The sequence below is a fragment of the Tiliqua scincoides genome, chromosome 8 (genome assembly GCF_035046505.1).
Source record: "Tiliqua scincoides isolate rTilSci1 chromosome 8, rTilSci1.hap2, whole genome shotgun sequence".
Classification (NCBI taxonomy): domain Eukaryota; kingdom Metazoa; phylum Chordata; class Lepidosauria; order Squamata; family Scincidae; genus Tiliqua; species Tiliqua scincoides.
In genome coordinates this window covers 7,169,561-7,182,046 of record NC_089828.1, presented here as the reverse complement: position 1 = coordinate 7,182,046, position 12,486 = coordinate 7,169,561, and the positions used below count along the sequence as shown (strand labels likewise).

Below are 12,486 nucleotides of genomic sequence, written 5' to 3'. Positions count from 1 at the left end.
GGGAAGGGGTTTTGTAACTGACCTGAGGGTCACTATGGCTCTCTGTAGGGTCTAGAGAGCCTGTGACCCATTCTGCAGCCCTCCCTGAGGCTTGAAAATGTTGAAAAAAAAAAAAATCCTGTTTGGGGGCAAAAGCCAAAAGTGGTTCCCCCCCCCCAATGTTTCCAAGCTTCAAGGACAGCTGCAGAGGGGGTAAAAACCTCCCAGATGCTCCAGAGAGCCGTAGCAACCCCCAGGTAGGTAACAAAACCCCTTCCCTGCCCAGCAGCAATGCAACTGTGGTGATCACATTGCTGCCTCCCCCCCCGGCCTACTCAAAGACTTACAGCAGTGTTTCTCAAACGGTGGGTTGGGACCAACTAGGTGGATTGCAAACTAATTTCAGGTGGGTCCCCATTCATTTCAATATTTTATTTTTAATATATTAGATTTGATGCTACCATGATATGTGACTGCATTCGCGAAATGTGACAGATCAGTACTTTTAACAGGCTACTCTGTATATACTTTTAACAATGATAGTCAGTGGGGCTTACTCCTGGGTAAGTGTGGGTAGGTTTGCAGCCTAGGGTTGTGAAAAATGTTCCTGCTTGATGATGTCGCTTCCGGTCATGACGTCACTTCTGGTGGATCCTGACAGATTCGCATTCTAAAACATGGATCCCGGTGATAAATGTGTGAGAACCACTTACTTACAGGATTCCAAGTAGGACTTTGGGAACCACTGCTCTAGAGCTATCTTTAGCCCTGAAAGAAAGGAACCTCCATGTGACTTGGAAATGGGTCTTTCAGGTCTAAAAATAGCTCTAGAGGCTGGGAAATGGCTTGGTTTGGCTGTGCAAATGTAGGAAACACAATTTTGGGCAACTTTTTTTGTTTTTTAAAGGGCTTTAAATGTGAACTCCAGTATTCACTGGCATTTGTGGAGAGTCAAATCCACAGATGCCAGACCCACAGATCTAATCATGTAGTGCGCTTTTTCATTATGACTGCTGCAGTGAGCACTTCTTTCAATGCTCTATAAATACTGTCCTCTGATCTTGTTATGTGACTGTTTTGTTTCCTCCTCCAACAGGGCTTCGTGTGTGCCCAGCCATGTCCATCGGGAACATATGGGGTTAACTGCAGCCAGGATTGCCCTTGTCATAATGGAGGGCAGTGTGATCATGTGACGGGGGCATGCCTGTGTATGGCAGGCTACATGGGAGACAGGTAGGTGGGCACAAATGAAAACTGCTCTTCCCCTCCTTACTGTGATCCTCATGAACTGTCATGAAACTCCTAAGCACGCTTCTGGATTTCGCAACAGCATGCATGGAGGATGACCAGAGATTTTTGTTTTCCTAGAGCAGAGGCGGCAGGCTTGAGATGGCATCAGGTGGCATTCCAAGTCTCACTGCCCTGGGTACAGCCTTCATATGAAGACTGCCACCACTTCACTGTGATATACAGGCACCCTCCCGTATCTGTAGGGGATAGGTTCCTGCTGCTGTTGGCAACAATGGAAACCCTGGATAGTAGCAAACCCTACAAGAAGCGGTTCACAAATCCCCCAAACTTGCAAATGCCTTCTCTTTGTCTGATTGCAACCCTCCTGTTGCTAACGGGAGGCTAAGTGTCATGTTGTTTTCAGCCTTCCAACCTGCTTCTTGTGAGCTCTTCCTGTTTCCTGGTAGTGTTTGCAGGCAGTGAAGAGGACTGCAGTCAAAGTTAAGTCATTTGCACAATGGAGGGAATTTGTGAACCACAGATAAGTGAAACCGTGGATACGGGATCCGTAGATATGGGGGAATGCCTATACTTTTGATGACTGATCAGAAGAAACTGACAGTACAGCCTTTTGGGATGTTGCCAGTGTAGAATTGGCGAGGGGGGTTGCAGAATTCAGTGAGCTCCAAAATCCTAGCTGGAAAAAGCTTCTTGAGTTCTCCACAGGAGGTAAATTGGTTCTAGACAAATGGATTTGAATATGCTACTTCACACTATGACTGTTTCAAGAATGTCTGATTTTTTTTTTCCCCCAAAGGGAACTGAGGCTTTTATATGACCAGCTTCATGCTTTTTCCCCTTTGAAAAGTGTCTTCTTTAATGGTGTCTAGTGATGAAGAATTCTTTCTCCTCAGAGGTTAAGGCTGCAATCCCATGCACAGGTTTCTGGGAGTAAGCCCACTGAACATAGTGGGACTTACTTCGGGGTAAACGCGGATTGTTTTGTAAGCTGCCTGTGTCTTCCCTGTGATGAATTTGTTTTGAATATGAATATACAGGTCAGTCCTCGGCACCCGTGGGGGTTCCGTTCCTCTAGATGGGGGTTTGGAACCTGCAGTGGGTCAAATCCTCGGGTTCCGGATCTGTATTGTGATCAAGCATTATGTTTAATTATACAGTTGAGGCAGAAAGGCCCGAACCCATCTGAAGGCAGTGAAAATGGGGGGGAGCATTTTGGGGGCAAAGGGTGCAAAAGACATAGTTTTGCATTGCTCTGCGTTGTGAGGTCCTCTGGTTGCTTCCAGTAACTGCTGCATCATTCAGCTGTGAGTCTCTGCTGGTTTCTGCTGCTTGCCTCAACTGGAAGATGAAAATATTGGAACTTCTAGTCTCCAGCACCCTGTCCTGTCCCGTCCCCCCCATGTACACTCATGTGCCCTGTTGCGGATGCTGAAATTGGACACATTTTTCTAGAGAGGCGTTATTGCTGCTCATAATTTCATTGGCCACGCTCCCCCATTTTTATTATTAGCTTTAGGTTTTTTCTTTTCCTTTTTTTAATGTGCCTTATAAAGCATAATGGATTGAATTTAATTTAGATATTTGTGGCAATAAATTTGGCAGGGAGCACTTCGTGTTTATCGGATATGCAAATGAAATGCATTTAAACCAATTAATTTCTGTAAAAGTAAGGGTGATATTTCAACGTTCCTCCCACCTCACTCTGTAGATGACGAAGAGGATATACCACTGAGGGAACTTGATGGGCCTGAGTCGGGTATGTCTGATTGCAGACATCAGCCTCCCATGAGTCTATGAGTGCATCTCAAAACAGTGGCTCCCCATCTCCAAAAGGATAATCTAACTGGGGAAGGACATCCCCCCACAGAGGGTAGCTAAAATTATCAAGGGAAGTGTGGGTGGCCTTTTTTAAAAATTTTTCCAAATATAGGCTTAGGCAATATCGGATCTCTGGCAATGCCATAGCTATCTACTCAAATGGCAGAAGTAGGCAGCACCCAGTCAGAGGGCTGGGTACAGAGCTAGTCCATCCGTAAATCATATAATGCGGCCTGCATTGAGCATGGGTGATGGGGAGTGGCAGGCTCAGGGTGCCCTTTGTCCAAGTCTGCCACCTCCTCTCTGCTGCCCTGCGCAGATGTAAGAAGCACTGACCAATTTCTTGCTTGCTGGAATTGGATGATCTGCCTCCAAGCCTTCTGCGCACAATGTTCATTCAAGTTTAAAGAGCTGGTCCCCCTTTAAACTTTAGGTGCCACCTGAGGACAGAGCACTTGGCTACCCTCTCCGCTTGCCTTTAGTCCTCCCGTGGCTTCCATCTTTGCTTGGCCTTTGGAGGGAAATTAAACACCACATGAAGATGGAGTGAGGGGAAGGGAGAGCAAAGTGCTCTTTTCTTGTGCAGCCCCTTCCCTTTTTTTTGGTAAAGACGCATGTGTTGGAAGGAGGAAAGGAGCTTTCTTTGGAGGGGAGGGGAGGGGCAGGACCTACCTGTGTTCCAGCAAACGTGACCGCATCAGGCAGCAGACTCGGTTGGGCTGCTTCTGGTTGGGCACATGCAGTTTTTAGGGTAAACCTGTCACAGTACCACCCATACTGTTCCCATAAATGATCCTAGAAGAAGACTGTGTTTGGTGAAGCCGTGGGATCCCCGAATTTCATCTCAGAATTGTTCTCTGCTTTGCAATTTAGGTAGGTGAGATCACCACCCTCTCTAAGGACGACAGAGGTGTCCCAGATGAGGAGGTTTGCTCTGGTAACCTTCTCTTGCAATAACAGTCCTGAATTTGGGGCTGTGTGCCATATTCCTACTTCCCCTTTGACTTAATTCCTCCCTAAGAACCTCTTCACACCCTGTCAGGTTGGTATGGCGATGCCTGTCATATTCAACAAGTACTCCCAATATTCTTGGTAACGTGTGAGGACAGCTGTCTTTGCTTGTCAGTTATCCCATGAGTCATGCACGAGGGTGACCTGCACAAATAAATACAAATCAGCATCTGAGTTACTGTAGATTAGGGATTCTAACAGGCTAATCTTGGGGGAACGACAATTTGTTGCTATTGCAGATTCCGTTCTGCTTCCTGCATTATAGGACAAAAAACACTCTTTCTTTTTCTTTCCTAGAATTTGTATATGTTTCCTTTTAAATTGAACAATGGCACCAACCAATCATTCTTCTTCCTCTCTCCTCTTGTTCCATGGGTTTCATATGCTAAAATAAAATTTTCCCCCATCCGCCACCCTGAACAGAATAACATTTCTAGTGACCTTTGAATAAATCAAGAAAACAGTCCTGTTAATGGATGGGCTTTGTGTCTTTAAAAAAAAAATCCTTTATTATTTCTTGGTGCCCCTTTTTAATACTCTCAAAAAGCAATCTATACTAGCCTACAGCGTGCTGTCCTGTAGAAGAGATAATAAAACACTGGGTGTTGAGATAAATATTTGTGGGAAATGGCTTAGTCACAAAAGCCTGTGGGAGTTGAATTGCCACTTTTTTTTTTTTTTTTTGGTCTACCCTCCTGGTTTGTGGAATGTGGTGGCGCATCTTGAATACATTGACAGATGCCAAGTGGATAGCGCTGCATAACTTCTGTGCTGCACTGCTGTTACGTGAGCTGAACAGCCAATGCAGGTGTTTACGTTGCAAAGCCTTTTTAATGGAAACAGCAGCCCATATAGGGTGGGAAGTAAGTTCCCAGTCAGGCAGCCATCAAGCAACATGGTTTTTCCTGTCTTTTTGCAGAACCACAAGTTTAGAACCTGCATACGCTGAGTGCAGTCCCATCCATTTGCCAGCAATTGCAACAACAGTTATTTTCTTCCACTATTTTATTGCTCATAAATATTTTCATAATGACATTTATGAAAACTTGATTCTTTGCTGTTTTAAATTTCCATGAGTCTTGGAGTGCCGTTTCAGTTCTTTTCCGTTGAACGAATATGTATCGCCATCAAGAGAATGGTTTGTCAACGGACTGTGATAATTCTTGCGGTGACAGTAGAGGAAACTAATATCATTATGCATGTGTAATGTGTTTAATATTTTGTGAAATGTGGCCGTTAATCCAACACTGGCACTTGTATTAGCCCAACCCCAAATAATTGCAGGACTTATTAAAGTCCAGTGGGTAGTTATAATCATGCCGCTTTCCCTAGATAAGAGAGATGCGATGTAGAGTTGAACAAGGAGCAGGACAAGGGTGCAGTTGCTCGCTGTGTAATTTAATTGAGCAATGCATCTGGCTGTTAATGGTGTTACAGGTCCATTAGATTGATACGTTGCAAAGTGAGGATGTCCCTGTAGCAAGTTAATTCCTACAGTGATGATCCTTGCGTTCCAAAGGAGCCATTATTGGTTTTTCATTGCATAAAATTCATTTGCAGAGGTTGCTTGATCTCCAAATAAATAGGTTGGTTAAACTGTTAGTGGGGAGAGGGGGTGGCAGCCGTGGCAAGGGAGAAGGTGGCTAATTATGTAAATGGATTAGGTCATTGTGTTTCATTTGCAGATGCTCTTTGCATCTGCAATAGCAAGTTTCATCTCCTATAAATATAGGATGATATAGTGGAATATTGACTACCTATTCATCTTGTTGAGTATCGTTCTCTTCCGCTGAGAGGCTGCATTAAGAAAGCAAACTCTCCTAGCATCTCCTAGCCTGGCAAAGACCACGCCGTGTCAGTCGTGTTTGCAGGCCTGCTAGAAAGAGTTGCCAGATTTCACCAAAAGGAGGCTCTTGTGCTTTTAATGCCTGGAAAGCAACCCTCCACCTGCCGTACCTGCTGTAAAGCTGTGTGTACTTTGCAGGCTAAGCTGGTGCGTGAGCAGTTCCACTTTGCCCTAGCTGGGGAAGGGGGAGTGACAGCCTCACTTGTGAACACAGATGCAGTGGTGACATAAGAAAAGACCTGTGGGTAGTGCCTGTGCATATGCCCTACATGCTTTTCCTTGATCTGTAACTTAGATGGGAAGCTCAAGAAAACAATGGATAGGTCATGGTGAAGGAAGTGGTCTCTTAGAGCTGATCCATACATTTCAAAGAAGCACATGGCAAAAGACCTCCAGGGACTATATAACTTTAGATTGAAGGTGTTCATGTCACATATTTTGCATTCTTTCCTATTTTTTTTAAAGCTAAAACTGCCTGCATGTAGAATACTAGTACACCAGGGAGAGGAGGGTCTTTACAAACTAGCTACAAACTGGTAGTACATCAGGGAGATTAGAGTCTTTACAAACTAGCTTTTTGCAGGCAGGTTTGACCCACCTACTTTCTGAAGGCCCAGAAGGGCCATACCACATGCTTTTTCAGAATGTGGTTGTGTCTTACTCAAGAGTTAAGGGCAATAAATAATCAAATGGGATTTCCACCATAAAGGAAAGGGGGGACACACAGATGTGTCCTCATAGTTGTTCCTTCCACTGTATTCTTAGTGAGATGCTTAGGAATCTCTATCCAAGTGAATCTCATACCAAGCTAGGAACTATACTTAGAAGTGGGCCATGCTATAATTTCTGACAATTCATTTGCTTCTGGTAAAAAAAAAAAAAATTAAATTGAACCGGCCCTCTCCATCTCACTGTCCCTTTCACATCAGCCAATTTCATAGCCACTTTTTTCAAGCAAGCAATGCACGCTTAAATTCTTTCGCCCTGATCATCATATTTTTAACTCTCTCCAGTGCCATCTGTGAAATGACCCACAAAAAGGCACTTAACAATCCCTTCGCTGCGTGGTGGTTACAGTAAACATTTTAATCAATGGAGGGATTAAATGACTGCTGATTGAGCAATTTCCAGTTTCTGCTAGCCATGCGATAAGACTTTATTAATAATAAGGCATAGCGTTCCTTCATGGCGAATCATTGCAAGCAAAGATATTCACCCCTTGTGTATTCTGGAGAAGTTTTGAAAATCAGAGGAGGTTCAGGCATGGATCCGATTACAGGAAAGTCTTCTCCAGATAGCTTCTCCGAATAGGAGATGTTGCAATTACCTGGCCTGGCTGCTATGATATCAAAACAAGGGGGTTCTGTGATGTTATCAACATTGCTGGCAAAAAATATTCAGCATTAATACAAGCAGGATATAGAAATATATTTATTCATTTTGTAATCATCAGTATTGCTATACCTGAAGTCTCCTACATTATTTACTGTTCTCATAAGAACTTAAGAACAGCCCCACTGGATCAGGCCATAGGCCCATCTAGTCCAGCTTCCTGTATCTCACAGCGGCCCACCAAATGCCCCAGGGAGCACACCAGATAACAAGATACCTCATCCTGGTGCCCTCCCTTGCATCTGGCATTCTGACATAACCCATTTCTAAAATCAGGAGGTTGTACATACACATCATGGCTTGTACCCCGTAATGGATTTTTCCTCCAGAAACTTGTCCAATCCCCTTTTAAAGGCGTCCAGGCTAGATGCCATCACCACATCCTGTGGCAAGGAGTTCCACAGACCAACCACACGCTGAGTAAAGAAATATTTTCTTTTGTGTGTTCTAACTCTCCCAACACTCAATTTTAGTGGATGTCCCCTGGTTCTGGTGTTATGTGAGAGTGTAAAGAGCATCTCCCTATCCACTCTGTCCATCCCCTGCATAATTTTGTATGTCTCAATCATGTCCCCCCTCAGGCATCTCTTTTCTAGGCTGAAGAGCCCCAAAAGCCGTAGCCTTTCCTCATAAGGAAGGTGCCCCAGCCCCGTAATCCTCCTGTTAAAAACTCAGACAAGGTCTACCCGGGGGAGCCACAGCTGAGTGGCAGAGCAGGTTTTGGGTTTATTCTCTTAATAGTGCTGGAAAGGACCCCTGGCAAGAGGCAGCCAATCAGTATAGATCAGTGGTTCCCAAACTGTGGGTTAGAACCTATTGGTGGGTTGTGATTTATCTTTGGTAGGTCCCACAGCAGCTGAGCAAAACGTCCAATAAAAGCACAGGTGATGGAAGGATCAGATAACGAATTGCCTCAACCCTAAGGCTTTTCAAAAATCAGAATTGCCCTGCAAAAAGCTCCTGCAGTTTGCAAGCATGTCTAAATATAGAGACACAGGCAGTGGAGCATCTTTTTTTCTGGTTATTATGTGTAAATAAATGAAAATATTATTTCTTTCCAGATTATTTTTAAGTCTTGTAAACCTAGGTGAGTCTCGATACAGTATCATTTTAAAAAGTGGGTCACAGTACTGAAAAGTTTGGGAACCACTGGTATAGATGTCGTTGGGCCCAATTGTATGACTTAGCCCAGGGGTGTCCAAACATTTTGGCAGGAGGGCCACACTCTTGGGGCCAGGAAAGAAAAAGAATTAATTTACATTTAAAATTTGAATAAATTTACATAAATTGTAAATTTGGCAGGAGGGCCACACTCCTGGGGCCGGGAAAGAAAAAGGAATTAATTTACATTTAAAATTTGAATAAATTTACATAAGTGAATATATTAGAGATGGAACTTATATGAATGAATGAAGGTCTTGCAGTAGCTCAAGGCCTCTAAAAGGCCTTGCGCAAAGCAAGGCTGGCCTTTCCTTCGCTGCCACTGCTGCATCACAGATGTGAAACAGCAAGTAGTGGAGGTAGCCCTATTCCCACAACTCACGTGAGAGGTTTAACAGTCACCCTCACACTGAGAGCAGCTGCATCAGGCCAGCACGGGCTCCAGCAAGTCTCCGGAGGGCCAGAGGCTCATTGGAGACTGAGAGCTCCCTAAGGGCCGGATTGGGAGTGCCCGAGGGCCGCAAGTGGCCCCCAGGCCGGGGTTTGGGCACCCCTGACTTAGCCTAAGGTGGCTTCACATGTTCTATAGCCTGTCTTTTTAGCAGCATAGCAGGTGGCACTTGACTCCATGAACACCTGGCACCCCCTGCACCTCTGGTGTGTCTGTGCTGGAGGTTGTGTGGCTACCCGGCCCTTCAAAAGAGGCACGGTTTGGGGGAGGAGGGTGCAGAGTGAAGCCCCAGCTGTGGGGCAAGCAGTCACTCCTGTGCACAGCTGCCTTCTCTGTTAGGTCTTGCAAAAGGTGATAGTTGAGGAGGAAAGGTACTTTCATAAGCAACAACAAAAAAGGCCTGGTGTAGACAGTGCTGATCTCAGTTGAGCCAGTGGTCTGATTTGGTACAGGGCAGCATCAGATGCTCACATGACAAGTGGGAACTGTGACCGATGACTGAGGCTGGGTTTGTGCATGCGGCTGAAAGGGACGGTGAGGCACTAGGGTGGACGTGACCACCTCTGGCTGCAGGTGGAGGAATTGCAATTTTTAAACAGTCTCCTCTAAAACTCAAAACAAATTTTTGTTAAGTAGAAAACCAGCAGAACAGGGAAGAATCTGGGCTAGAACCTCTTTCCCTGATGTGCTAACTTTCTGCTTGCAGTGAATTTTCCATATAGGGAAGCATTCTGAAACCTCTGAGTGGTTTCTGTAGGACTACCAGTGAGCTCCTGTCTAAATCGGGTGCAATCTGGCTTATTGTCTCATGCTATGGAATTAGGTTCTGCAAGGCTATTCACAAATCTGCACAAAGGTGAAATCTTGTCCGTTTATGTTGCTCTTTCTCACATTCTAGTATTGAGCATTTGGAGATGGTACTGTTTAGTAGTCCCACTACTGTTAAAGGGGTTTTCCTTGCCAGGGTGGTCTCCTACATGTCTCCAGGGTCTCTGGTTATTGCCTCCTGCTGTTTCTCTGCAGGTGTCAAGAGGAGTGTCCTGTTGGGACGTTCGGCTTCCAGTGTGTGCAAAAGTGCGACTGTGAGAACAGAGCCAAGTGCTACCATGTCAATGGGGCTTGTCTCTGCGACCCAGGCTTTAAAGGAATCCACTGTCAGGAACGAATGTGTCCCGAGGGGCTCTACGGGATAAAATGCAACAAGAGATGCCCTTGTCATGCACCAAACACCATCAGGTAAGTGCATTGTGTTTCCTGCTCATTGTGGGAATGCTGGTCACATTTTTAAGAGAGCTTTTTTTGGTGGGGGGCTTGGGGACCTGGGGAGGCAGGATAATAAAGAGCCAGTTGTGCTAGTTCCCTTTGGGGATGCGACTATAGTGGCCCAGTATCACATGTGGAACTACTCCTATCCAGTACAAGTAGCTCTGTGCATGGGTTTGCATTGCTGAAAATGTCCAGAGAAGAGTGTGCAGTCTAACTGAACAGCAAAAGCAGAACTGACAACATGTGCATCTTAGGGAAGACCAGAGAAAATCATGCTCTCAGTATAAGTTATCTTAATTCCCTGCTTTTGTTGACCTTTACTGTGTTCTTGGTTGAGGACCAAATATGAGAATACAAGGGGAGAAGAGCTCTGGGAGCAAAAAAATGCAGTTTATTGCCCAATAAGTCCTGAGTTTAGTAAGTAACTCATCAGAGGTGGTCAAAGTCGGATCTTTCAAGGAGAGCCCAGAAATGTGTTTCACATAATTTAAAAATAACCTTAAAACCAGAGAAGGCTGAGAATAGTCTGGAATAGACCTTGTTGGGCTTTAGGGACCAATGTCAGTTGCATAAAAACAGTCCTGTGTTTCAACACAATGGGTCGGTGGTAGAAAATGTGCTTTGCATGGCAGAAGTCCTTGATTCAGTCTCCGTGCCTGAGACCCTGGAAAGCCATTCCTGGGGTAGACAGACCAGTTGTCTGATTCCATATAAGAAGAACCCTGCTGGATCAGGCCAAGGGCCCGTATAGTCCAGCTTCCTGTATCTCATAGTGGCCCACCAAATACTGAGAGTGGTCCAGCTCATACTGAGAGCACCTGGCCCAGTGGAAGAGCATGTATTTTACATGGAAAGTGTCCCAGCTTTGCTCTCTGACATCTTCTATTGGAAGAATTTCAGGTATTAGAGCTGGGAAAATCTCCTTCCTGAGCCACTGCCAGACAGAGTAGACTGGATAGCCCACCGTTGGCTGGCATCAGCATATGTTTCAGAAAGGCAGAGGGCCCTTCTCATTTGCAACTGCTTCCTCCACATAAGCTGCTGAGCGTCCCTTCCCCACCCCAGTACTTAGTAGTCTTGTCTTGGCTGGAAACTGAGCAAAAACAAGATTCTCTCCATTTATCAGACCTTTGGTGCTGTTCCACCAACTCCATTGCAAATCGATACATTTCAACTGGGAGGCAAACAGGAAGATAAAGTGGCACGAGCTGCTGAATGAAAGTGAGTGCTCCCACGTTCCTCATTCCGGCCCGCTTCTCTCCTGGATGCAGAGCTGGTGGTGGTGGGGTTGAGCATCTCTGTGAGAGGGTGGGGGGGGGGTTGAGAGATGCCCCAGGAAGTATGGCAGACTTGGAACAAGCCATGCCTCAAGCTTAAAACAAGACAGACAAAAGACTGGACTGCCTTGCTGTTGGCAGGTGACCGTCCCTTCTCAGACTGCTACAATGGATCGATCCTGCTCCTGCAGTGATGCGTGCAAGCCACACGGCTCATTTCTTGCACTTATGCACATTTATGAAGATGTCTGTTATAATAACTATTGAACTTGCCTTTCCCTTGGGATAGGCAAACTCAGAGTTGCTTCACCCTTTGTGTGACTGGAGCTCTACCCCCTTCCCATGCCACTTTACTGCATGTTTAGGGACATCCTCTCCAAATTAACGCGATGACAGTGGCAGATGCTGGCAGAATTGGCTGGCTGCCTTGTAAAGTGTGAGATGGCTCCTGCAGGAAACCAGGACTGTAGGCTTTTGCCAAGAGCTATCTCCCAGGCTGCTCTGCAACTTAGATGAGTTGGAAATGTATGAATGGTTTTTTGTGTTGTTGTTTTTTTTGGTTTTTTGGGGGGAGGGGGAGTCAGTTAGACTAAACCTGATCAAGCTGGTTTGACCAACAGTGCCCAATGGCCTTTAAATCTCTTTGTTCTGGCACAAAGTAGATTGGTCTGTAATGGGTGTTGTTGTCTTCATTGGAGAATCCTGAGAACCTTGACTTTTATTCAAAACAAACAGTGACCCGGCCCTTGGGGTCTGTTTGTGAATATGAGTTCAGCTGGCTGGAACTGATAACTCAGGGCTGACTTTATTCTCATGTTATGCAGCTGTTCCAGTTTACCAGGGCTATTAAAGGGATGGGATTTGTCCATCTGAAAAACTCAAAAGTGCAGCAAGGGAGTCTCTGAGCCTCAGCTTCAATGGGGAACTAATACAGGCCTGCTGTACAACTCCTCAGAAACTGGGTGGAATGCAGACAACAATACGCGTGCTTTAGACTCTTTTCACCGGAGTATGACAGGTCAGGCTCTGTCTTC

General features: G+C 45.4%; 1 protein-coding gene across 1 annotated transcript in view; it reads left to right on the top strand.

Annotated features, from left to right (window-relative positions):
- Nucleotides 1–12,486, top strand: part of MEGF11 (multiple EGF like domains 11) — a 309,714-nt gene that overhangs the window by 199,373 nt on the left and 97,855 nt on the right. The window contains exons 9-10 of the mRNA XM_066635603.1: nt 1,076–1,212; nt 9,933–10,145. Coding sequence (XP_066491700.1) covers nt 1,076–1,212; nt 9,933–10,145 — 350 coding nt within the window. The remainder of the gene's footprint in view (nt 1–1,075; nt 1,213–9,932; nt 10,146–12,486) is intronic.